Source organism: Vanellus vanellus, assembly GCF_965231255.1.
Source record: "Vanellus vanellus genome assembly, chromosome: 23".
NCBI classification, from domain to species: Eukaryota; Metazoa; Chordata; class Aves; order Charadriiformes; family Charadriidae; genus Vanellus; species Vanellus vanellus.
In genome coordinates, this window is record NC_138928.1 from 7,087,522 (window position 1) to 7,111,561 (window position 24,040).

The following is a 24,040-nucleotide window of genomic DNA, read 5'->3' on the forward strand; positions in this document are numbered from 1 at the left end:
TTTATGGGTTTTGGGCAGCTTCGACCTTTGGTGTAGTTGAAGTTGATCACAGGCCCAAAGCTGTTTCAAGAGCAGACCTGTGCATGGGTGCTGCGAGCGCTTGAGCCAGGCTGTCAACGGAAATATTTTTAACTGTGATTGATTACATTTTAATATTCTTTTTTAACAGGTACATGGTAGTTTTATTCTTAAAGGGTAATGTCTCCTGTGTCAGTATAGCTGCAACCTGCCTGGTGATATCAAAACTAGCCATAATAAATACATACTGTGTTACTTCTGTGATTATGAAAAAGAATCAGTGATACAGGACCTCATCATAGGAACTCATCAGGAGGTGAATGGCGATTGCTGAAAATAGCTCATTATAGCTCTATATTCGATGTCAGAATTGGAAATGGAGTGAGAAGCGTGATGCCTTGCTCACAGGCAGTCACAACGAGCTAGCAGGGACGGATGTTTTGATTTACTAGGCGGTGTTCAGTTCTATATGCACCTATTGACAGTTTTCTGGCTGCGGTGAGGGTGTCAGTTGTGTTTCACAAGCTTGGTGGCAGTGCCAGGCCTGTTCAGCACCCAACGGCACAGGGTGTTGGCACGAGCTTTGGGGATTCCTCTCCGTTCTGGACTTGTGCCACAAAGGTGTCAAAGAGATGAGCTGGTTTCACCGTTTGGAGTGACATCTGCCTCTCCTCGCTGGTACGGCTAGAACCAGGCTTCCATCACAAACCTGACTGGTTTTTTGGTCATGCGTTGAGTCATGTCACAGAATAGAGATAGCCCGTGCCCAAGGAGTTCGCTTATAACATCTTATGCACCAAGTCCAGGGCAGAAGTAAAATGCTGCTTTAAAGTTAAAGCAATGGGAATAGCATCAACATCCAGTATGGGCATTAAAAATGGATTTAATGACTCTTGCCCGTTGAAGCAATCCAACTCCTGCATTTGTTTGCTATAAGCAGAACCACCTGGCACTAGAACATGCCTTCTCTCAGCTTCCCAGCATCATGTTTCTTTCCGCTCCAGCTTGTTTGGTAATTGTGTGTATGTTGTTCCTTTAAAATAAGCCTGCCTTGACTAGTCAGCTGCTTTGAAAAGCTGGGCAGGCTGAGAAAATGGCGATTGTTGCTACAGAAAGCAGTTCAGTAACAGGCAGTTTGTAAGAAATTATTTTCACGTCACTGGTGAGTTTTTCTTTTTTGTGCTAGGCAAGTGTTGTCAATAAAGCTATGATTTAAAGGAAAAATGCTCTGACCAGATATGATCTTCCTTTCCAGAGATATGATCTTCCTTTCGGAGGCCTTTTTAGCAAAAAAGTTATTTGATTCAAACAGAGAAATAGAACAGTCTAGACTTCTATTGAGTGACCAGTAGAACAAACCAGAATGAACATCTGCTTCCTTTGGCAAAGGAGGAATCGCATGTATCAAAAATATGCTTTAAAACTTTTACATGGCATAAAGGGTACATGTGGGTTTTTATTCCGGGAGCTAGAATAACTTTTCTTTCTCTTCTCTAGGGATTTAAGTCATAATCATTTATTGTCATCCAACTGGAGCATTGATTTGTCTGTTCATACGCTACAAGAAGTGTAAGTTGTTTTCTATGAGGATAAACTCTAAAGATTTCCTACCTGATTCTAATTAGTACATTTCATTGCATGTCTAGATATCTGGTGTGACTTGTAGAAATATTCAGTGCCAGTTAATTAAAAATGGACACTCTGTGTTAGCAGCACACTTTTTGTGTAAAACCGATGCTTTGTGAGCAGAAAACTTTTTCATAAAAGATAGAAGACAAATATTTTTTAAAATAAATAAGGCATTTGTTTTGACTATAGCTGATTCTAAATTAAAAAGAAGTAATAATAACCATGAAAATGGTAAAAACTAGCATGCTTCGCTCTTAAATTGTTAAAATTATTAGTATTTAAGCTTTTAGGGAATAATTTTTGTCAAATACTAATTATTAGCATAACAAAATTGTTAAATGTGTTCTGTGTTATTTCTGCTGCCTACAGAAGGATTTTTCTCTTTGAAGTGCCAATAATCTTTTTTGTTTGGTGGTTGTTTTTTCTTTTCTAAGGAAAATGAATTACAATGAGCTAAGTGAAATTCCGTATTTTGGAGAAACAACTTCTAATATAACTCTTCTCTCATTGTAAGTAATAGCTTGTCTGCCTTTTTCTCGTTTAACGAATGGGAGAATTGAGTTAGAATTCTGCTATCAAGCTGTAGGAAAACATAGCTGCTTTTGTCTTGAAGTACTGCTCATCTAAAGTGCTTTAGGGAATATGTAAGCACTCTTTAAAGAAATACAAATCAGTTAGACAATCAAGTCACCCTAAATTACCAATAAAATGCAGTCAACCAAGGCAGGCAGCTTTGAAGGGGAGGGATTCAGTCTAGGAATGACAGTTCCCACAAGAACAGCCCAACTACAGGCCCCAGAATTTGAATCTATTCATATGTCAGGGTGGCAAATAGCTCTTGAATTTTCAGTATTGCTTTAGGAATTAACACTCTGAAGTGTGTGGTACGTGTCCCATTTAAGAGGCTTGCTAGTAATGTTGATACACAGAATGCTATAGCTTTTTCAGCTCTGCAGCTTGAAGGATGGGATGTTTTGATAATCCTATTTGTTGCTGGTATTTTTCAGGGTACACAATACCATTCCAGAAATAAATGCTGAGCAACTCCAAGTTTACCTTTCATTGGAAAATCTAGATCTTAGTTCTAATCTTATCTCAGAAATTAAAGCTTCTTCTTTTCCACGGATGCAACTGAAGTACCTGTAAGTATGAGTGATCTGTTATGTCTGGGATTCCTGGCTCTACAGCAATAATGTTGAACTCATCTACTCTATGTTACTCTCTTAAAGTAGACAGCCTTGCGTGGCTTTAAGCTGGTAGCAGTGCTCAATGTAGCTACAAAGATGCTTGAAATAAAATACTTTCCATACCAATCTGTATTGTAGTTTCTCAAATAGCATGGAAAACAGTAACTGCTGTTGTCAAAGGGCAGGTACTTAAGCCAGCAGGGACACGGAATGATTTCACTGTTGATGTTGTCTTGACCACGTCTAACCAAAGCGTGGGCAAGCAGTAAAAATCAGCTCCTAGCACTGATTCCTTTGGGAAAAATTATTTAGTTTGGAATACTGTAATTAAGATTTCTGATACAATTTCGCAAGAAGCTTGAATACTAGTATTAAATGGTCGCTCTGAAGTGCTTGTGCAGTTTTGTTCATACAATTCTCCATGTTCTGAAAGGCTTCTTTTCCTGTCCTAGGAATCTGAGTAACAACAGAATAACTACTCTAGAAGCAGGTTGTCTTGATAACTTGTCTAGCTCACTAATGGTGGTAAAGCTGAACAGAAATAGGATTAGTGTGATTCCACCGAAGATCTTCAAATTGCCTCACGTGCAGTTTCTGTAAGTAGCTGTCTTGAAAGCTTAAAAACATAGTGTTTACAGATGTCTTGTTCATCTCAGTATGTGTTCTTGACTTTTACAAAGTGGTGCTTATCAAAAGATGTCTTAATATTTGAATGTCGTCTTTATAAAAGGGAACTGAAAAGGAACCGGATTAAAATAGTGGAAAGTCTTACATTCCAAGGACTGGAATCCTTAAAATCCTTAAAAATGCAGCGCAATGGGATTAGCAGACTAATGGATGGAGCGTTCTTTGGCCTGGGTAATATAGAAGAATTGTGAGTATGCCTAGTTGTGGAATTCCTTTTAGGGACCCTCTCTAGGTGTGGAGGGTGGTGGTGTCCTGTATGGCTTCCCTTACATCAAGGCTGTGAAATATTGATGATTACCATATGAAATGTTTGCAGATCTGTATTTTCCCATTATTTTGATATCATGTCTGGTTACTTCCAAGGTGGAAAGATACTGGCTCTCTCCCCAACTTCTTCCCACTTGGTGATGAAGAATGCTTTGACTCTGTAGGTTGCTTTTTGCTGGTTTTCATTTGCACTCCCCATAACATGGGATGGCTCTTTGTTGTGTGACTGTTTGACAGAGAGAGCGCAGGGGTGTGCCATGCAGTGTTAGCAAAAGATTTTTAAAAAAGAAGTAATCTTTGAGAACAGAGATTAGTTTCCACTTCTGCCACTGGATCACTGCAGCTGTTGTTGGGTTACTCAGTTCTTCATATGCTTTAGTTCACTCTTTTGATTTCAATGGAATTAATATAATTGTGCATTTCAGGTTGCCTGAGGTTTAGTGTTGGTAAATCATTTTGAGATGCACAAGCTGAAATTTTGTAAATGTATGTTTCATTGATTATCTATTTGGCAATTTTTTTTTCCTTCTAATTCCTTAGAGAACTGGAACATAATAACTTAACAGAAGTAAACAAGGGCTGGCTATATGGTCTGCGGACATTGCAACAACTCTATGTTAGCCAGAATGCCATTAACAGGATCAGTCCAGATGCATGGGAGTTCTGCCAAAGACTTTCTGAGCTGTAAGTCTTGGGCTGCTTTTCATTGGGGATTTTGTAACGTTGCCATAACAGATTGGATAGCATGTATGTAGCAACAGTGAATTACCAAAGGAAGTACTTAATTTCCTCATTAGGCCCATGGTAATGCTGTGTATTTTACTTATTTTTGTAAGTGTTCTGTTAGAGAAATTAAAATGCAATAGTTAATCAAGTTTGGTAGTATCTTCATAATTAATCCCCCCCACTTACCTTTAAAGTGCATGTTCAATGTTCTGTTTCTAGAGACCTGTCGTACAACCAGCTAACTCGCCTCAAGGAGTCTGCCTTTGTGGGACTTGGTTTATTGGAGAAACTAAACCTGAGTGACAATCACATTAGTCACATTGCTGATGGTGTGTTTAGAGGGCTGACAAATCTTCAAACCTTGTGAGTACAGAAAACTTCTATTTGAAATCTCCGTTTAATGCAGTGAAGCTTTTGCAAGTGAAGACAAGGAATACTACGCTGTGCAAGACTGAGATCAGTGTTTTGGCATTGTTGTGTGCTGTCCTGCCTGCAGGTGTGTCGGGGCTGATAATCTTTTGGTCTGCTGAGATAACAGAATTCTGGCCCAGCTAAAACAAACCAACCACTTAATTTTAGTGGTGATGAGGAGCAGTGGCTTGGTGACCCTGGGTGCCCAGCTGCATGTGATACAGGTTTGGAGAAGCTGTGGACAGTCAGCTTGCACAAATGCCAGTGGTGGAGCAAATGGTAGGCCTGTACCTCTCATTATTCCAGAGGTTTTTGTTAGGCTTGGAACCTCAGGAACCAAGCGGTGAATCCGTTCGGTTGCGGAAGGTACGGGTTAGCCCGCCCTGCTGAAGCCAGAGGCACAGCTCTGCACTTGCCAGGACCTTTCCCAGCAGCTGCGGCTGTTTTGATATTTCTGACAAGAAAAGACTCAATCCTGGCTCTTAATAAAAAACCCAAGTGTCCCAAGTAGATCTGAACAGTTGTAATCATCCTAAACAATGGTAGTTGAGAAAGGAGTGAAAGTTTATAACCCCTCTGTCAGTTCATTAAATAAATGCTTAAATAAGCAAACTCACCAAAGAGATTTATGTAAGCAGTCATATTCTGTTAACCTTAATGCAACCTTTTAATGAAATAATTAAAACGAATTTCTTAGATTTAGAGTAGCATGAAAAAGAACAAGAGCAGATTAATTAGTAGGTTTTCCTGGGCTCCTCGGGGGCGTCAACAGCTGAGAGGCTGGCCATTTGCTTCAGGCTTGGAATGTGCAGGACCAGAGCAGGGTGATTAACAAGGCTCCAAGCATTCGTGCCCAGCCAAGTGTGAGGAGCCAGCCCCTCAGCTCACACAATGAGGGGCTTTTCTTTTGGGTTGCTCGCTCATTTTGCTTAGTGGTCTGCGTAGTGGAGTGTAAAAATACTTCAAACAACAGGAGATACCGTGTTGCTGTTGGCTTAGTTCCATTGTCGCCTGTGTACTGGCTCTTTCAGTGCTAAGGCTGGTGTAAATATTTCTCTGTATGTTCAGCTCCTGCCGCTATTCTGCAATGTAGCTTTAACAAGAATAAACTGTAAAACTGTATATTAACTACAAGGTAATACGAGCAAGGTAGTAGGATTAAAGGTGTATCTAAGAATAGCATTGAAGTTTTGAAGTTTTGATTATTAACAATAATATCATGTTATTTACTTCATAACACTGTGAGTAGCTTGGTGTTGGGATCCCTCCAGCATGCACAGTCTAAAATTCCAAATCAGACCTGGAGATAATTCTAGAAACAAGTTTCAAATCACAAGTTAGCAACTTGGAAATAAATTTGGCATATTATTCATCTTGTCATTCTTCTCATTAGATCACATCCATGTTGAGTACCTTAGCTTGAATAATTTTCAGAGGAAAATACTTAATGTGAGCAAGTATCGACGCCATATTTGTTAAGACCTTGTGATGCGTGAATCATGGAATTCTTTTTGTCCTAAACTTTAGTGTTACATATATTAATTGTGGAAATGACTGCTGCTTGGTGTTAAGAACAAGGCTTCAGAGTCAGAAAAATGAGAAATAATGTGTTACCACTAACAATATCCTGGAGGTTGATCCCCATCTCTTTCGGGATGGTGTTCTGTGCAATTTACAGTCTCACCCAAGGGAAAGTAGATATTCCATTTTTCCACCATTTGCACAAGGAAAGGAGTGTTTATATGAGATGACGTATACAATTGCCAGCCTGTGTAGCTAGTGTTCTTTGTCACTTGACTTGTTTGGAAGCTCCTTCACGCTGATGCATATAATATCCGGTAAAGTGCAGTACAGACTATTTTTCACTGGAGTATTTTCCTTTAAACACATTCCTGTTTGCAGGGACTTCCGTGGCCTTGATACCACAGTGGTATCAAAATAGACAAAAACCGCGGCCTTGACAGAAACTTGTGGCGCAGTCCATGCCGTTCAGGCTAAAAATGAAACAATTTATTTTGCCTTCTCTCTAAAAAGTATTTAATCCTCTCCAAACCATATTGCTCTATTGCTTTTGCTGTTTAGACTGCTTTTCTAGGTGAGGGGCCGAAGTGCTGTGCAGAGGTCAAACAGAAATCCCATTAGCTGGTAACAAGATTTGTGAGCAGAATATCAACTTCATTCTGAAAATCTACTACTTTGTGCCTGGCAGCCTTACACTATAACCTGTGTGTAATCTCTTAATATGCTAATGCTATGATAAGCCTGTTACTCAGGAGGATTAATGCTGCTAGTGTATTGCTTAATTCACTTACATGAACCAACTTGCTCCAGGAGCCTCTCCCAGCTTCTGGTAAATAGTCCCTCACGTGACAAGTGCTGAGCAGACTGGGTCTTTCCTTCAATACCACATCAAGAAGTTGTACTGCAGAATTTGTTTGTGGTTCTGTCTGCGGCAGTGATCTTAGTGATCTTGAACAATTCTGTTTTCCCTTGCATCTCTGAATGCATCTACTGACAAGCTTAGTTTTAGAAAGGATTTGAGACCTTCCAGGTGACACACTGCCGGTACACCGTAGCAGGCCTGTACAACAGTAAGTTCCCTGGCTCACCGCTAGCTGTGGTCATGATGATGTTACAAGGCTTCTTTACAAGAAAGCTCTTCTCCTGCAGGGACTTGCGGAACAATGAGATCTCCTGGGCCATAGAAGATGCAAATGAAGCATTTGTGGGGCTCAGCAGGCTGGACAAACTGTACGTATTACAAACCATTGAAATGACAGCACTTCCCAGGCACGCAGAGGAGAGGGAGGGTGCAGAGTACTAAGTAATTGTAAATCAATGACACGAAGCAGAAAGCCTTTCTACTTGGCAGCTGTATTCAGCGTGTTTCCACTTCAGTGCTACAACCTCTTGATATGGGCTTGGGTTCCATGTTCAGGAGCGTTGCATCTGTGTAGCACTGGATCACCTTGCGGCAGCAATTTGAAGAAATTGAGCATACGTATTTGACTGCATTTTTTTTTATTTAATAGCCCAGTCCTGCTGTGTGATGATTGTCACTTTGTGCTGCTTTAGTTTGGGTAAAAGTTACCACTTATAAAAAAAAATAATATTTTGAGCAAATATGAAACACTCGAATTAACCGCTTTTCAGTACTTAGAATATGTGCTTTTCATCCAGTGCCGTGTGCTGTGTAGGAAGCTCCATCCTGTGGAGCTACAGATGTTACTTAGAACAGCTAGCCTGGTATGAGGGTGCAGTCTCATTAACTAGTGTGATTGTGGCAGATTAGTATTCGGATGTTATTGCTCCACTCCCAAGTTCTACTTACCATTGTTTCATTCTGCTGACTTAAGTTATCTTCTGACACGTCTCTAACCCAACTCTGTTAAGAATGGAAAAGAAACCCTGTTCTTGGAAAAACTAGTTGAGCCTTTAAACTCAAAAAATAGTATTTGATCTTTTAGCTCATCTAGAATGAGAAAATACTTAGTTAAACATCATAGGGAACTTCCTTTAGGTCTTATTTGTGAACTCATTGACATTCAGACTGGTTTCTGGGTTTGGGGGTCTTTGTCTTTCAGAATCTTGCAAGGAAACCAGATTAAGTCCATTACCAAAAAAGCATTCTCTGGTCTTGAGGGACTTGAACATCTGTAAGTACTTTACTTTGTAGAACTTCTAATTATTTGTCAATTTCAGTCTTGTTTTCGCTCTCGGATTTTCAAGAATTTAACTGAAGGTACCGTATGAGATCATACTTACCCATTATTGTTCTCTTTGCTTAACTTACAGAGATTTAAGCAACAATGCAGTAATGTCCATCCAAGAAAATGCATTTGCCCAGGCTCACCTGAAGGAGCTGTAAGTTCATGACAGTTATTTACAGATCCTTTACAAGTCCTGCCGTGTAAAGAATCCTTCAGCCATTGAAGGATTAACTGAAGTTAACTGAAGTGTTTCTGCTTTCATCATGAAATATTTAAAGCAATCCTGGTAAATTGTCGACTCAAATTTAGTAGCAGTATACTTAGGTTTATGGTTTGATAAAATCTGCACTTCCATTTCCTTAGTTGCAATTAGTAGAAAATCATTTTGTCTTGCAGTGCTGAACCATTAGGTTTTTCATATCTTATGAAGTTGCAGCAAACTCAGCACGTGTTAGCGTGTAGACAGTCAACAAAAGAAATTACTCATCAGGAATCTTTGACGGGGGTAGCAAACACTACATTTTGTCTTCCCGTTTTTGGGGCTAGGGAAAGGCTTTAAAATGCACAGCTAGACAAAAATTTTTACTTGCTCAGCAGGTGCTTAAGCGGCTAGAGCCTCGTGTGATCTTCACACAGTTTTAAGTATTGTAATGTGAAGTGACCTTCACACCAAGACTAATCCTACTGTAACACAGTCATCTCTATGAGATCAAGTCTGAATATAGTGTAATCTGTTTTAAAACTGTTATTCAATTAGTTAATTTTGGCCAGGTGGACTGTTAGTCTGCAAGATCTGCCAGTTTGAGGAGATTTTTTAGGTGTTAAAGATAAGACTTGGCTAATGTATCTTAAAGGTGAGGAATTGTTTGTATGTATGGGCAAAGAGCAGGATGGAATCCTGGCTTGTTGGTGTGCCTCTCCCCTCTCACTACTGGATTCATCTTGCAGCAGATCGCTTAGTGTTACTATGCTGGACTTTCTCCAGTCAGTCATACTTGTACATAATATTTAGGAAACTTTGAAAGCAGGTGGTGGGGGAAAAAGGGACCCATCATTGTTTCCTGCTCACAGTTTTTCTGTGGAGCAGAGAAAACAATCTGCGGTTGATACCTGTATGAAATAAATCACTTTAATTCTTAAATATTTATTACCTGGCATGAAAATTAATATTGAGGCTTACACTTATTTCATAATGGCAAGTGTGTTTAGTTTGAGACATAGCACTGCTCTGCAGTGTTATGTTCCTTTTAATTGCTTTAAAGAGCGGTGGGATAACTGTAAAGACAGGCTTAATGCTTTTTTTTTAGGAGTTGAAAATCCAAGGTTGTTTTCTTCAGAATTAAAAAGAGATATAAGGTTTTAATGCTGACGTAGAGGGAAGGTTTTCGTGGACTGTTTATAGCATATATAGCTAACGTTTTATAATAAATACCCATAGGCATAAAAGAATACTGTAAATCTTGGAATTTCTGAACGTGTATGCTTTAAGTTGTTTTGCTGCATGAAATCACATGTAGGAATGTGAAATACTAAACTTTAATCACACTTCTATTTTGCCTTGTTTTTGCAGAATTTTGAATACAAGCAGCTTGCTTTGTGATTGCCAGTTGAAATGGCTGCCGCAGTGGCTCTCTGACAGCCAGTTACAGCAGGCTGTAAACGTTAGCTGTGCTCATCCGGAATGGTTGGCAGGACAAAGCCTTCTCAGCGTGGACCCTGATGACTTTGTCTGTGGTTTGTATTTTTAATGACTTTTGATATACAAACACAGTAACACAAATCTGCAGGTACCTTTCTGAAATCGGGCTGTAGCACTGCTGGAGGTACTTGGTCCTGGCCACGATGCACACTTGGGCCTGTGCGCATCACTGGGTCTGCTTTGGAGTTTGGGCTTTAATTCTGTTTCTCTTTACTCTGTTTGGTTGGATTTGAGCACTGAAGCTAGCCTGAGGGAGATAATCTGTGAGACTGCGTTGTTTTTCATTTAGGTTGCTGTTAAAAACTGATTGTGCTTCCACTCTCCCTGCTCACGAATGCCTTTAGCTGTAGAAGGGCCGTTTGACGCTTTCTTGCTGGTTATTGTCTGTACCAGCAAGGTCGGAGTAGTTAATACTCTGGCGCATTTTCCAATGTTCCATATCTGCAATGTTTATCTGGCCTCTGCCACCACAGTTTCAGACATAATCCTGTTTATTTTTGTAACCGAACTGTGAGATAGAAAACTGAGAGACTCTTTGCCCAGGGTCATGTTGAAGTCTGTGGCAGGCCTGGAAATAGTCTGGTGTTCCATTTTCTGGGTGAGCAATCTGATAAGTGTTACTTGTGTGTGTGTGTGTAATTCTTTCATTCTTTTGGTGGTAAAGGCTACAACAATCATCATGTAGGCGCAAGCACCCACTTCTCCATTCTGATATCACCACCGTCGTGCCTGACACTGAACACTGTGTGCCTACGAGAATGTCTTTGGTGAAATAATAGGCATTGGAATAACTCTCATCGAGTGGGATGAGATAGAGTGAACTGCCAGCTTGCTATGCTTTGTATTTGTGGAATTTAAAGGCTTTTCAAGATATTTAAACTATCTGAAACTAAGTCTCAGTCCTTCGTAAAGCAGTCTAGCTCTTCAGCCGAGCACGGCTTTTGTGTGTGATCTAAATATAGCAAGACAGTTGTACAAAATACAGGGCGCTGCTCCAGACCACACTTCTACACTGATTGTTCTCCATGCTTATTCTGTATGCCTACGTGTGGTTCTAATCCTCTTTCACAGCTTGATTTCCAACTGAAAACAGCTGGATCTGTGCACCTCCAGCAGGACACCTGTTCCCAAAGCTTGCTTTCCACTTACATTGTCTTTTGAGTGAGTTTTCTTGCAATATTATTTGCAAGTTGAAGAGGAAAGTAACTAATCTTGGTGCTTTTATTTTCAGATAATTTCCCTAAACCACAGATAAGAGTGCATCCTGAGACCACAATTGCTTTGCGAGGCATGAATGTGACTCTGACTTGCACTGCTGTGAGCAGCAGTGATTCACCCATGTCCACTGCCTGGCGTAAAGACAGTGAAGTGTTGTATGATGCAGAGGTTGAGAATTTTGCCAGATATCAGCAGCAAAGTGGTGAGGTGGTCGAGTATACCACTGTCCTGCACCTTTTCAATGTGAATTTCACTGATGAAGGAAAGTATCAGTGCATCGTCACCAATCACTTTGGCTCAAATTACTCCAACAAAGCCAAGCTGACTGTCAATGGTAAGCAATCATGATAACCAAGGAGAAACACTTTTAACCTAAAGCTTTATTTAAATAGCTATAAGTCTATCTTTCACTGGAGCTGGCCCAAAATAGACTTGCAAGACTGTCTCACTGGTACTTAGAAGTGTCAGACATCTTTTTTGTAAAGCAGGAAAGAAGTGGTTTGGGGTTTTTATTTGTGGGTGAAAAGCCTTCTGTTCACTTTTTCAAAAGGGGCAGATGTCTCCCATGCTTTCATTATAACACAATTATTTGTTAATCTGGTTAAATGGAGGTAGAAGTCTCTTAAACTAAAAGCTCCCTCTGCTGTCTCTCCAGAACTAAACACCTTTCTCCTGTGTTTGTAAAGCTAGGGAAGGTGCAACTAAAAGTAACTTGTGGGACTGAATACAAACTCTGAAAAGTCAAGTATGAAGTCCTTTGTTTTTAGCCATAATGATTCTATTTATTTTGGCTTGAGGGAAGGGAGGTCAGTCAGTAGACCGCTGATCCTCATTGCATCTGAGAGCGGAGGTGCCTGTGTTGGCTGTTCTGGACAAGCAAAAGCAATGCAGACTTGGACTGATAAGGTGGAAGTCCACCTTCCCTATTACCAGGGGAAAAAAAGTGTAACAAAGGGCTTTTGAAGAAGGCTAAACATTTTCCCTGTCTTTTCACCAAGAGAAATGTTGTTCTTCAGATAGTCTTAAATGAACACTGTAGATACTGTATTTAAATTTAGAGGATAAGCTCTTAGAAACAACCACTGAAAACTTGTGCAGTTCTTTAGAAGAATCTGCCCCTCTTTCTTATGGAAAACTACAGGTGTGTTTCAGATTCGTTTGTTTCAGCTATTCTCCGTGCTGTGGAGCTTTTGCTGCTTTTTTCCTGGTATCGAAAATACTGAAACCATATCTCCTTTGATCCAGAGCTACCTTCTTTCCTGAAAACCCCCATGGATCTTACCATCCGCACTGGGGCGATGGCCCGGCTGGAGTGTGCGGCCGAGGGCCACCCTACTCCCCAGATCTCCTGGCAGAAAGACGGTGGGACAGACTTCCCTGCTGCAAGAGAGAGGAGGATGCATGTCATGCCTGAGGATGATGTGTTCTTTATTGCAAATGTGAAAATAGAAGACATGGGAATCTATAGCTGTATGGCACAAAACATTGCAGGTGGTTTGTCAGCAAATGCCACGCTGACTGTGTTGGGTAAGTGTTGGCTAATCTGGGCTTGCATATGGATCGCTTCACTGCTGCAGGGTAGTGGCTCTTATCTACAAGTAGCAAGGTTAAGTCCTAAAGAATGAAGTTAAAATACAAAGAGCATAGTTTCCTTTTCTTCTAGCTGTAGACAGTATTCTGCAATAAGGGACAAGAGGAGACTTTTTGTTTCTCCCATGTTTGCCCCTCTCCCCTAAACTTTAAATTTAAGGATACTGCCTCTGGAACAGCATCTCTGTTTTGCATGGTTTTGTGGCATTTGAATGCAGCACTTGACATGATTTTTGAATAGTGAAGCTTTAGAAGCTAAGCTACAGTACTGACCAGTGACATCAGTATGGTCTTTGCAGGAGACAACTGAGAGGCATATCTCAATCCAACAGTGTAGACTAGATCGATAATTTGTGTTGTCTTAGAACAAATTTAGTCGCAGGTAGCATGAACTATACTGAGTAATAATGGAAGGACGGTTCCTTCTAGAATGCAGTATATTTTGAAGACACTGACTTTTAACATTATGGTCATAGGCAAATTTAGAATTGGAATACATAAAGCAGGCTGTGGCTAGTGTAATTTTGGGTGTGTTTGCTGCAGTGATCCATAGAAGAGCTGAACTCATAGGATTTCCTGAGTCCTGTTTTTCATTGCCAAAGTTTACATTTGGGTTGCTAGATCAGATTTTTAAATATCGTGGAGTACACGCTGGTGTTGCACAATGAAATTATCTTACAATTTTTTTTTTTCTCCGCTGTCACAGAAACTCCTTCCTTCGTTAGGCCTCTGGAAGACAGAACGGTAACCCGAGGTGAAACTGCTGTCTTGCAGTGCATCGCTGGTGGCAGTCCTGCCCCTCGCCTCAATTGGACTAAAGACGATGGTCCTTTGACAGTCACAGAACGGCATTTTTTTGCTGCGGCCAATCAACTCCTTATCATAGTAGATGCTGGGCTAGAGGATGCTGGGAAGTACACGTGCATTATGTCCAACACACTGGGCACTGAGCGTGGCCACATTTACCTACATGTCCTGGCTTCCCCAAATTGTGATTCTTCCCAGAGCGGCATTGTCCATGAGGAGGATGGCTGGACAACAGTAGGCATTGTGATTATTGTTGTGGTGTGTTGCGTTGTGGGAACCTCCCTGGTATGGGTTATCGTGATCTACCACATGAGAAGGAAGAGTGAAGATTACAGCATCACCAACACAGGTAAAGTGCAAAAGCAACAGTCTTCAGCCTTGTTTCTAATCCAAGACACTTGTTAAGAGTGGTGAAATTTCTGGATTCATTACAGATAGATAAGATTGAAGAACTGAAGGTTTCCTTCTAAAATCTCTTCAGGGATTTGCTCAAATTCCTTCATTTTGGAGGTTTTTCTTAATATCAAAAGTGTTAATTTTATTCCTTATACACTAGATTTGTTCTACGTTAAGGGAAAACAGTAAAGTTGGGAAATAAATATTTTTGAACAAACTCAAAAATGTTTTCAGGATGGGGAATAATGTGTGTAGATTTCCATTCTGGCCCTGTTATTTTTGAACTAGCTATATGGATTTTTAATCACTGAGGTAGATAAGAGAACTATGTGAGTTGAAATTCTGGATGACAATTTTTGTTAATGTGGGTAATAGTTTTAGGTACTACCTTGAAATCCTCAGACTTAGCTGTTTTCAATGTTAATTCTGCCTTGCAGAGGAGATGAACCTACCTGCAGACATTCCCAGCTATCTGTCCTCCCAAGGAACTCTGTCAGAGCCTCAGGAAGGATACAGTAACTCAGAGGCAGGAAGCCATCAGCAGCTTATGCCTCCAGCCGCTAGCTACGTGCATAAAGGCGCAGATGGTAAGCAAAGCCCTCACGTGTGTTGCTTGTGTTCCAGCAGGATGCCAGTGCGCAGTCCCACCCTCACAGCTGGCAGCAGTATTGCACAATGCAGCATCATACTTATATTAACATCAAAGGTGACTTTTCCTACAGAAGAATTCAGGTTGATCCAAAAATTTCCATTGATTGTTCTGCATTTGAGGCATCTCCTGTTTTTCTTCTAGTGTTTGTTTATATTCTGCTGTCAAGGCTTCTGCATTCTGTGTGCATCATTTAATCTTTGGTCCTGCAATGTCTGGGCTAACATCTGCTATGAGTGCCTTTGCATGTGGATGTCATGAGTGCTGTCCTTCGGGTGCCAGGGTAGTACAGTTCCCTCCAGAGGCTCTTTGCTTCAGGGTTTGCAGGGTCTGTGATCTGTTCAGCAAGGTGTGGATGCCATTAGAGAATTCCTAGGTTAAATACCGAGGTAGCTTTTTATGCTGTTTCTTTCCTTTGGCATCTCAAGAGTCCAGGCAAAAGAGGTGGAAATAAAGTTCACTTGGAAGTTGACTTGCTGTCCTTTTTGTCCTTGGCATAAAATTACTGCTTCTGCCAGACATGTAATCTGCTTGCTATAATCATAACTACAGGGTCTACACTATTTCCCTACCTTGTTTAGATGCTCTTCAGGATATTTGTGTAATTGAGTCTCCAGAGATGCTATTTTTTTTGCCATCCAAATGCTGAGGAGCCATCCTTCTGTAGGCTGGCTTTCAAAAGTGATTGTTCAGTGTAAGTTTTTCACATCTGTCCCGTGATCCATTTCCTCTAGTCTATAGTCCTATTGCACTAGAGTCTGTATCGGGAAGGAGTTGAGAAGCAGCTTGTTTCAATGACCGCTTTATCATCTGGTCTGAGGCGTGTGGCCATGCAGGGTACAAGTCTGGAGAAGAGCATAAGCCGATGTGGATAGATATCCCCGTTTGGTTCCAGGGCTGTTTCAGCCTGGTGCCCAAGCTGGTTGGACCTGCATGGAACCCTTTTGCCCTTGAAACAGGAGAGCAAACGTGAGATCGCTCTCACTCATGACTGTGGTTTTCCCCTGGTCAGCCCCAGAAGGGCAGTGCTAGTGGGAGTTTGGATGGTGGTGAACCTGGGGCATTTCTCACGTGACTGCTTCAGTAAACAGTCAAGCTGAGCACTCTGTTACCACGTTAACTGTATAAAGGCCCTTCAAACTGTCCTGCTGTAATACACAATCATGCTGAGACGTGAAAGAGTCTGTGGAAATCAAGCATCCTTATCCTCTTGGAGAGTATTTTGGTTTTCCATTGTGTTTAAACAGGTGGTGCAGTGCCATTGGTGATCTGCTCAGACTGTTACGACAATGCAAACATCTACTCCAGGACGCGAGAGTACTGTCCCTATACCTACATCACAGAAGAGGACCCCTTGGATCCAACTCTCCCTAATCTCAGGGTGCAGATGCCGAAGGAAACATATACAGCACGCACCCAGCATGAAAACAGTACTCTTGATAACCTCTTAGCGGAGAGAGACATGTCTGTCTTCCTTACCAATCACGACAAAATGAATGAAAAGAAAATCTCCTCCCAGCAGATTAATGGTGAGTGTCCCCTTTTCCCTTCTGTTTCTTCATGTTCCCTGATAACTCTGGCCTTCCCTGTGCTGCCCTTCGCTGTTGATACACAGCTGATTCTTCAAGTGACCATAGTTTGTGGAATAACTCATCTGTTTATTAACCACCTGTTCTCAGAACTAGCCCTCGGTTTGAATCCAGTACCCAAGAGTTGAAGAGGGTAATGTTAAAAAGATAGTATTTCTTAATCTGCAGTTCATCTCTTGAAGCTTGTGGAATGGAATCACACTTCAAGGACATCTATTAGCCAAGAGTTGAAGCTTCACATAGGAAATTCAAATAGTCCTTCTGTTGGAGCTGGCCTGAGTTTCAAAGAGCTCCAAAAGATTATTTTTTGTTTTGTAAATGGATTGGTTTTATCTTGACATTCTTCCAGGTAGCCTTTTTAAAAATACCCATTGAAACTGTGTGTGTTATTCCTGATTACTGTAACAAATTGCTGAAATGGGAGGGCATCCAGTAAAATATGCTCTCAAAAACAGAGAAAATAACCTCAGAAAGACTGTTATGGCTGAGTTGCACAATTCAAATCTGTCTAAAATTTGAGTGTGTTTATCATGAACTCACTTCTGTTCACCTTCTAATTTTTCTCCCCTAGAACCCTTTCAGCTGCCTTTATGGGGAGTAAACAAAGACCTAGCGTGCTCGCACTCGCGCTTTCTGCATCAGCAGTCAGCCCGTGAGACCCCACGACCTCTTCGAAGCGAGGGCATTATTGACAGTGACCGAGAACAAGCTGCTTCACCCAGACCTTGCCACAGGTTACGTGAACATAACTTTGATTTTAATAGGACACGGAACATTCATGACTATAGTGAAACCACGTAAGACACTAATATGAAGTGTTGCAAGCAAATCCATATCAACTGACTTTTTGTATTTACTACCTCAGGACTAACCCCAAGGCCAAAGATGCTTGTGTACATGTGTCTGCAACTACAGGCTGACTAAACAAAGTCAGACTGTCTAGGAGGAGGTGGCACATGCCCTTTTTCCTTGGATTTCTGTGTATTGGAAAATGGGAATGTGCAACAGAACACATGGATGATTAGCAATATCCACAAGAATAGCATTAAAATGTGGATTTTCTGATCTTGGAAGCAGCCTTTGTGTTGGTGCATGCTTTGAAAATCTCTCAAGAATGCATAGCTATTTCACACTCCATTGTCTGCTTGAAAACAAATGTTCAGGGCCTCCTCATGGAATTCCCCAGTAATTGTAAGCATAAAACTCTTGGCCAGCTTTTTGTTCCTTAGACTGCTGGCAGGCGCCTGTTATCAGTCTAACTTTGGGGCTTGTTTTCTCCTATGAATAATGGACTCTAGTTGTAAATAAATTTGCATTTATAAATATTTTGTATACACTAAGCATATAAATGTGTTGGCTGTAATGTAAATATATTTTTTATTACGCCAAAGTATGTATCATACTGTTAGTCTTGACAGCTGTGTATCAAGCCATATGTTGGGTTTCTTTGGTGAGACTGAAAGCTTGTTTCTGAGGGGACAGAGCTGTCTTCGTTTTGGAAAGAAGTGAATTTACTATAGGTATGTGGTGAAAATGTGGCATTTCATCGTTCCATACAACCCTGCATGCATTAAGCCTGGCTGACCTGACTGCAAGCTGGTCCGTTCCATGACATTAGCAGAGTTCCACGTCTAACCCATTTAAGTGTTGAGAGAGTCCGTAAATCTCTGTATTGGGCACCTGTCTTGTCTGGTAGAGCATAAAGCCCAACAGACTCTGCAGTCACAAGCAGAGTTAACCTGTATTCCAGGCTGTAGTATCCAACATCACAGAAGTTCTCGTAAATAGCAAACAAAAAGAACAGTACAAAAATGTTTCCATCTGGTAAAATAGCTGTAAGGCGAGAGTTTTGAGTGGCTTGTTTCAGAAGTTTATCTAAGCTTTTATCTTAAAAAAAAAAAAAAAGCCTTCGTATTTTCTATGTTGTGAGGTCTCCACGTATTTTTCCTAGCTGACAGTTAAGTGAACTTTTTGAAAGAATGTTGGGATGAAAAGCATCGGATAAATTGGGAAAGCATTTGATAAATACTCAGTGACCTGTGCTGTGGATTTTCTGTTTCCTCTGCACAGCCAAGAGGCGTATGTAGTTTAAAACACTTGTGTCCTTTTCTGTTGTAAAATATCAGGCAAGATTGTTGCCCTATCAAACTCTCTTCATAGTTCCCTAGGCCTCAGCGTGGCCGAAATGTTTACATACTTGACAGGTGAGAAATGAAACAATATGCAGGGAACCACTCAATAGTGAAAATCCAGTACTTGCTGAGACAGAGGAAGCACAAACTTCATTAGTTACAGTGGAATGTGCCTGACAAAATTAGGAGGAAGAACGTTACAGAGACTGCCTGACAAGTTCGTTCTTCTGGGAAAATGCACCTTTGTGTAGCAGCGGTGAAAGGCTCATCAGCGATGGGATTTCAGCAAGTAAGTTGTGCTCAGCACTAGACTGCTTCACCGTTATGCTGTATGTTCACGCCTGAAGAGCATGGGGCTTTCTTCCTGGTCGTTGTTGCATTTTTTTCAAGCCACAGGATATGTACTAAAATGAAAACAGCTGCATGGCGTATTTTTATAAAGACAGAAAAACCTATTTGGACCAGCCCAAGAGAGGTATGTAAGACTTCCCGTTGATCCATTCCTAGATGGAAGGGTGTGTGACTCAAGTATCAAACGCAGTCATGCAGAATCACAGCTGAAACTTTTGAGACTGTGGATTATTTGAGTAAATGAGAGAGGAAATGCTGGGAATAAGGATTATTTTCCCACAGCTCTTTGGGCATGAATAATAGTCAGATCTATGCAAATGAGCACATATTATCAAGGGCTCTCAAAGCAGCTGTGGTTGCTTTGGTAGCCAGCAGCTTTAGTAGGAAGAGGATCTCGTTGTCCTTGACCTTTGAATAAAGTAGAGAGAAACACAGGTGTGTTAAACTCTTTGGGCTCTGACATCTGAAATGTTTTAATAACGCACATGCTAAAAGAAGATTCTTAAGTTCATTTCTTTCTGTTTTTATTTCCTCCAGGCTTTTCCTTTCAAGACAGCATTTAAGACATGGTGCTTATTTTCAATCCAAAGTTATCTCTCTTGCAGGAACCCAGTACTGTCAGTTTAAATCCAGATGAGAAAGGTCAGGTCATGAAACTGCAGCAGCAGAAAGGCCTCATCCTTTTGGGCTGCTTTCTGCATTCTCCAGGTATTCCCACAGGTTGCTGTGGCAGAGTGCTTCTGGGCACGTGCAGAGCCGTGATTTCCCACTAGCCAGAAAATAGCACTCCTAATGCTGCTCTGTCTCCCATCACTATTTGGCAAATGCTTATTACTTTTTCTTTCATCCCTCTCTTTTTTGTGGAGTTGAGCTAATACAGATCTGTCACAGTGCAGCTGTTGACGCCCAGACCTTAGGTATATTTTGGGCACAACTCCCTAGGGGGATTGAATTCCCTTTTGGTAGGTAAGATGTGCTTGGCTAAGACCAAGGCTTTAAAATAAGCGTGGTCTGCGCCAGAACAAACTGAAGTGCTAGCTGCACTGATTTCTGTGAGATGTTGGCCTATAAAAGCTGCCATTATGAATTAGGACATTTTCATCCTTCCATGAGCAATGGTATCTCTAAAGTCCGTAAGCTGCCTGTAAATAGCTAAAGCTTCCAAGTAGGTGAACACCTGGCTGTACTTAGCATTGTGGAAAAACTTCCTCGGCAGACTTGCAGGAAAAAATCAGATATCTCTTCTTTCCCCTTTCCTCCAGGAGGTGCAGATAGGGCAGAGTGGCCATTCTGTTTTCAGTAAACACAGTTTCTTCAATCAATGCCAAAGTACTAACAATACAGGAACTGGGGCTTCATAAGACAGTGTGCACAAAGCTGCTCTTGTTCCCTGTGCTATTTCCTAGTGTCTATTTATATTTTTTTCACATAAGAATGTATATTTTGTATAGCATGTGTAATATATGTTTGTCTATTGTAATATACCTTCATTCAATAAAATGCTATATACATTGAGCATCTGTTGTAACTTTGTTAGTTTATTTTTCTTCTATGATACTTAGTTTTCATAGGGGAAAAAAAAAAATACAGTAAACTTTGTCTGGATACATTCCTGGGCAGCTGGCTCCAGGGGCCCCTGCTTGAGTAGAGGTTGAACAAGGTGACGTCCAGAGGTCCCTTTCAGCCTCACCCGTTCTCTGAGTCCGTGATCCTTATTTCAGTTTTGCAGCAGGAAACACCCTGTGCCCTTTTCTGAAAATACGCGGGTACTTCTCCCGCCGTGCTGTTGACTCTGGGCCAGGAGACTCACAGATCACTGCTCCCAACGCTCTCCTCCCACTCTTCAGGTCCTTGGAAGTACCAAAGAGATTTTCTGTCTGGCAGCAGGCTGTCAGCATAAAGGAGTTGGTGAGAGCGTGTCCCCCCATACCTGCGGCAGGAGGGGAGAGGTGTCTGTCTCCCACCCTGCCTCCCTCCCTCCTAAAAGCCAGTGTAAGTTTTTTTATTCCGTTGAATAACTTTATTTCTATCACTGTATTCTTATCCTGGTTCATGTTCTGCGAATGAATCGCCATTACTCTCCTGTGCTGTGTTTTGTATACTTCACTGTTTTACCTCTTCACAACTCTCAGCACCATGTAGCTTTTTGCAAGTTATCCCGAGCTGTAGCTGCCTCATGCTCTGTTCTTGCTGACAAGGGAAGTTTGCACCCAAGGGAAGTGTGGTTCCTGAGAGCTGGGTGTACGCGCAGCCTGACACGCGAGTTAGTCACTCGGCTTGGCAGGCTGCTGTTGAAGCGCAGCACATGAGAGCCTCCCGCGCAGGGCTCTCCTCTCCGGCCGTGGCAGCCAGGGGCTGCCCAGGGCAGCGGTTTGGCAGGGAGTGTCCTCAGATGCGGCTCCCGGGAGCACCAGCCCGTCCACGCAGAGGCTCCCACCTTGCCGACAGCTGTGGCAGCAGGCTCTGTGGCAGAGGCCGGGGCAGGCACCGGCAGCCTTCCCTTGAGTCTCTGCCCGCTTTTCTGTGGCAGCGTGCAATGCGTTTGGCAGCGCTGCCTGATTCCTCGTGGCCTGTGCCTACCCCACGGGAGCGTGTCGTGTCTGTAGGACCTGCGCCGCAACACCCGAGAAGCAAAGCCAGGCGGTAAGCAAATGTTACTTCTGTTGTCGCCCTTCACAGCAAGAGTTACAGGGCTGCGCTTCCTCTGTGCGGGCTCTCGACTTCTGCATCTGTCGGCGCACGTGCCTGATAACCCGGCATTCCGCTGGTGCGGGTGCCTGGCCTCGGGCTGTGCCTGGCTGGGCAGGGGACAGCGGAGCCGCCTGCCGCCCCAGCCAGCTCAGCAGGTCCCCCTCGGATTTGTAAACAGGGTTGGGGTGTCCCAGGGCACCGGAGCTGAAGCATTCAGAGTGTCTGCACCATCGCCCAGATCCCACCTTTTTGCGTGCTGTCTGTGTTTTCCAGCCACTGCAATGCGGGGGATGGCCTCAGCGAGACCAGCCTGCCCCACGAGCCTCGCTTTGCCCAGGAGAGCGACTGTTGTGAAGCCGCACCCCATCCTGTGATCGTTTCAACAAGATGCTCAGGAAAAACCAGCTATCACCTTCCCCGGTAAGTTCAGCTCTCCCTGGTTCATTACGTACGTCTCAACCCTGGCACAGTGTCAGAGAACCAACAGCTATTGAAGATAAGATCATGAATAGTTAATGTTCTCAGTTACCCAAGCATATTTAAAAATTAACGCTGCAGCCTGGTGCTGATGAGATTAAAAAACTGGGTCATCAAAGAGAGGAAAAAACAGAAAACAATTGCGTCTACCCTCAGGCTTCACTAATGACTGAGTTTTTGTGGGAGATCCTATCCCTTCCTTGCTTTAATCCTTCCGTGGTTTGAAATACTGGATATGGATACTTCATTAAACCACCTTCCCTCCTGCCTGCCAGTTTCTTCTCTGCTCCCCTCCCGCAGGAGTTTGTGGCCCTTTCAGATGAGGCTCCAGGCTCGGAGGTGATGGTGCTGGTCGGTGCCGTGAGTGCCCGCCCCACACACGTCCCCACATGCAGCGTGGGAGCCGGGGCACCACAGAGCAGCGGAGCTGATGGGCACACTGGTGATGGCTTCGGTGACCCATCACAGCGGTCTGGGGTCCCAGGGAGGTGGGCAGAGGCACAGCGCTGGTGAGGCGCTCCCCCTCCGGGAGCACCCCGTCCATCCCTGGGGTCCCCACTTGCAGAGGTCATCCCCTCTCCTCGTGGGGCAACAGCTTCACCCTCTGCCAAACCGAGCCCAGCGTTTCCAGTCTGTCAGGGTACGTGCTTAACAAGGGAATATGCAAATAGCTGAGATGGAAAGAGAAGAGAGTCCTTCGGTGTGCAGGAGCCCCGGCCGCAGTGGGGCTTTGGCAGGGCAGGCTCTGGTGCCAATGCAGCCTCAGCTCTGCTGTGCCAGGAGCCCTCCCTGCGCTCTGGGCTGCTGTTCCTCACGTGTAGGATGCTGGAAGAGACGCAGGATCCTTTTTCAGAATGAAACTAGGCATTCTTAGGCAGACAGGAGCACAGGGAACAAATAAACTCTAAACCCTAACTTTTACGGCTTTTGCCCTGAAGTAGCTCACTGGGAAAAGCAGCAGCGAGGAGCCGGCTCACTTCCCCCTGGATAGCGGGCGGCTGCCTGCAGCCAGGCGTCGTGTCGGGGGAGCACGGACGGTGTCTGCCGGGGCCGGCAGCGCCAAGGGTGCAAATGCACCGTGACTGCCAGTGGGTCCCCGGGAGAGCGAAGGCGGCTGTTGGCCCCACTGTGTGTCTGCCTGCCTGTCGGGGACGCAGTTTCCAACACGCTCGAGGGGGTGGGAGAGCTCATACCCTCCAGGTGATGGACACCCAGGGAGGGGGGGAGCAGCCCCCCCCCGAGCCGGGCAGAGCCGAGCCCTGAGCCCACCACCCGATGTGGCTGCCGCCTGCTCTTCCTTCACCTGGCTGCTTCCGCGTCTGCACGCTCTCGCTGCACCGAGCCGGTCGGCACGGGAATGGGGATGAAATGCAGCATGGCAAAGAACGGGCAACCTTGGAGCCTGTCCTTTCATCAAGGGCCTCATCGTCCTGCGCCCGGGAGGCAAACCCGGGCTGGGCTTCCTATTTGCAGGGAAATGGAGCGCTATTAAGGCTGCTGTTTATCTCATTTTCTCCCAATGAGATGCTATCGATTTGCTCTGCGGAGGGACATACGCTGATTAAATTGTGAGCGTTTATTGACAGGCCCTGACGGCTGCTGCGCTGGGCCGCGTGCCGGGGGGAGCCGCCGCTGCCGCGGGGTCACTCCTGCTCTGCTCCCACTTTCTGCTGATAACGTTTCATACCGGGGTTTATCTCACGAGCTGACAGCCGCTTCATCCTGCAGCGGGGAAGCCGACCGCAGGCTGTCCCCAGCACAGCAGGGCTGGGAGAGCCTTCCCGCCCCCCTGGGACCAAGCCATGT

At 43.4% G+C, this 24,040-nt stretch overlaps 1 protein-coding gene across 1 annotated transcript; it reads left to right on the forward strand.

The window, feature by feature from the left end:
• The first annotated feature begins 1,556 nt into the window (after positions 1–1,556).
• Positions 1,557–20,575, forward strand: LRIG2 (leucine rich repeats and immunoglobulin like domains 2). Its single transcript, XM_082494400.1, has 17 exons — positions 1,557–1,587; positions 2,082–2,156; positions 2,655–2,789; positions 3,287–3,430; positions 3,565–3,708; positions 4,329–4,472; positions 4,734–4,877; positions 7,596–7,676; positions 8,510–8,581; positions 8,721–8,789; positions 10,206–10,369; positions 11,566–11,886; positions 12,798–13,079; positions 13,849–14,298; positions 14,783–14,932; positions 16,242–16,523; positions 17,155–20,575. Exons 2-17 carry the CDS (start codon positions 2,086–2,088, stop codon positions 17,382–17,384), a joined length of 2,883 nt encoding a protein of 960 aa, XP_082350526.1. The 5' UTR covers positions 1,557–1,587; positions 2,082–2,085; the 3' UTR covers positions 17,385–20,575.
• The last annotated feature ends 3,465 nt before the right edge of the window (positions 20,576–24,040 follow it).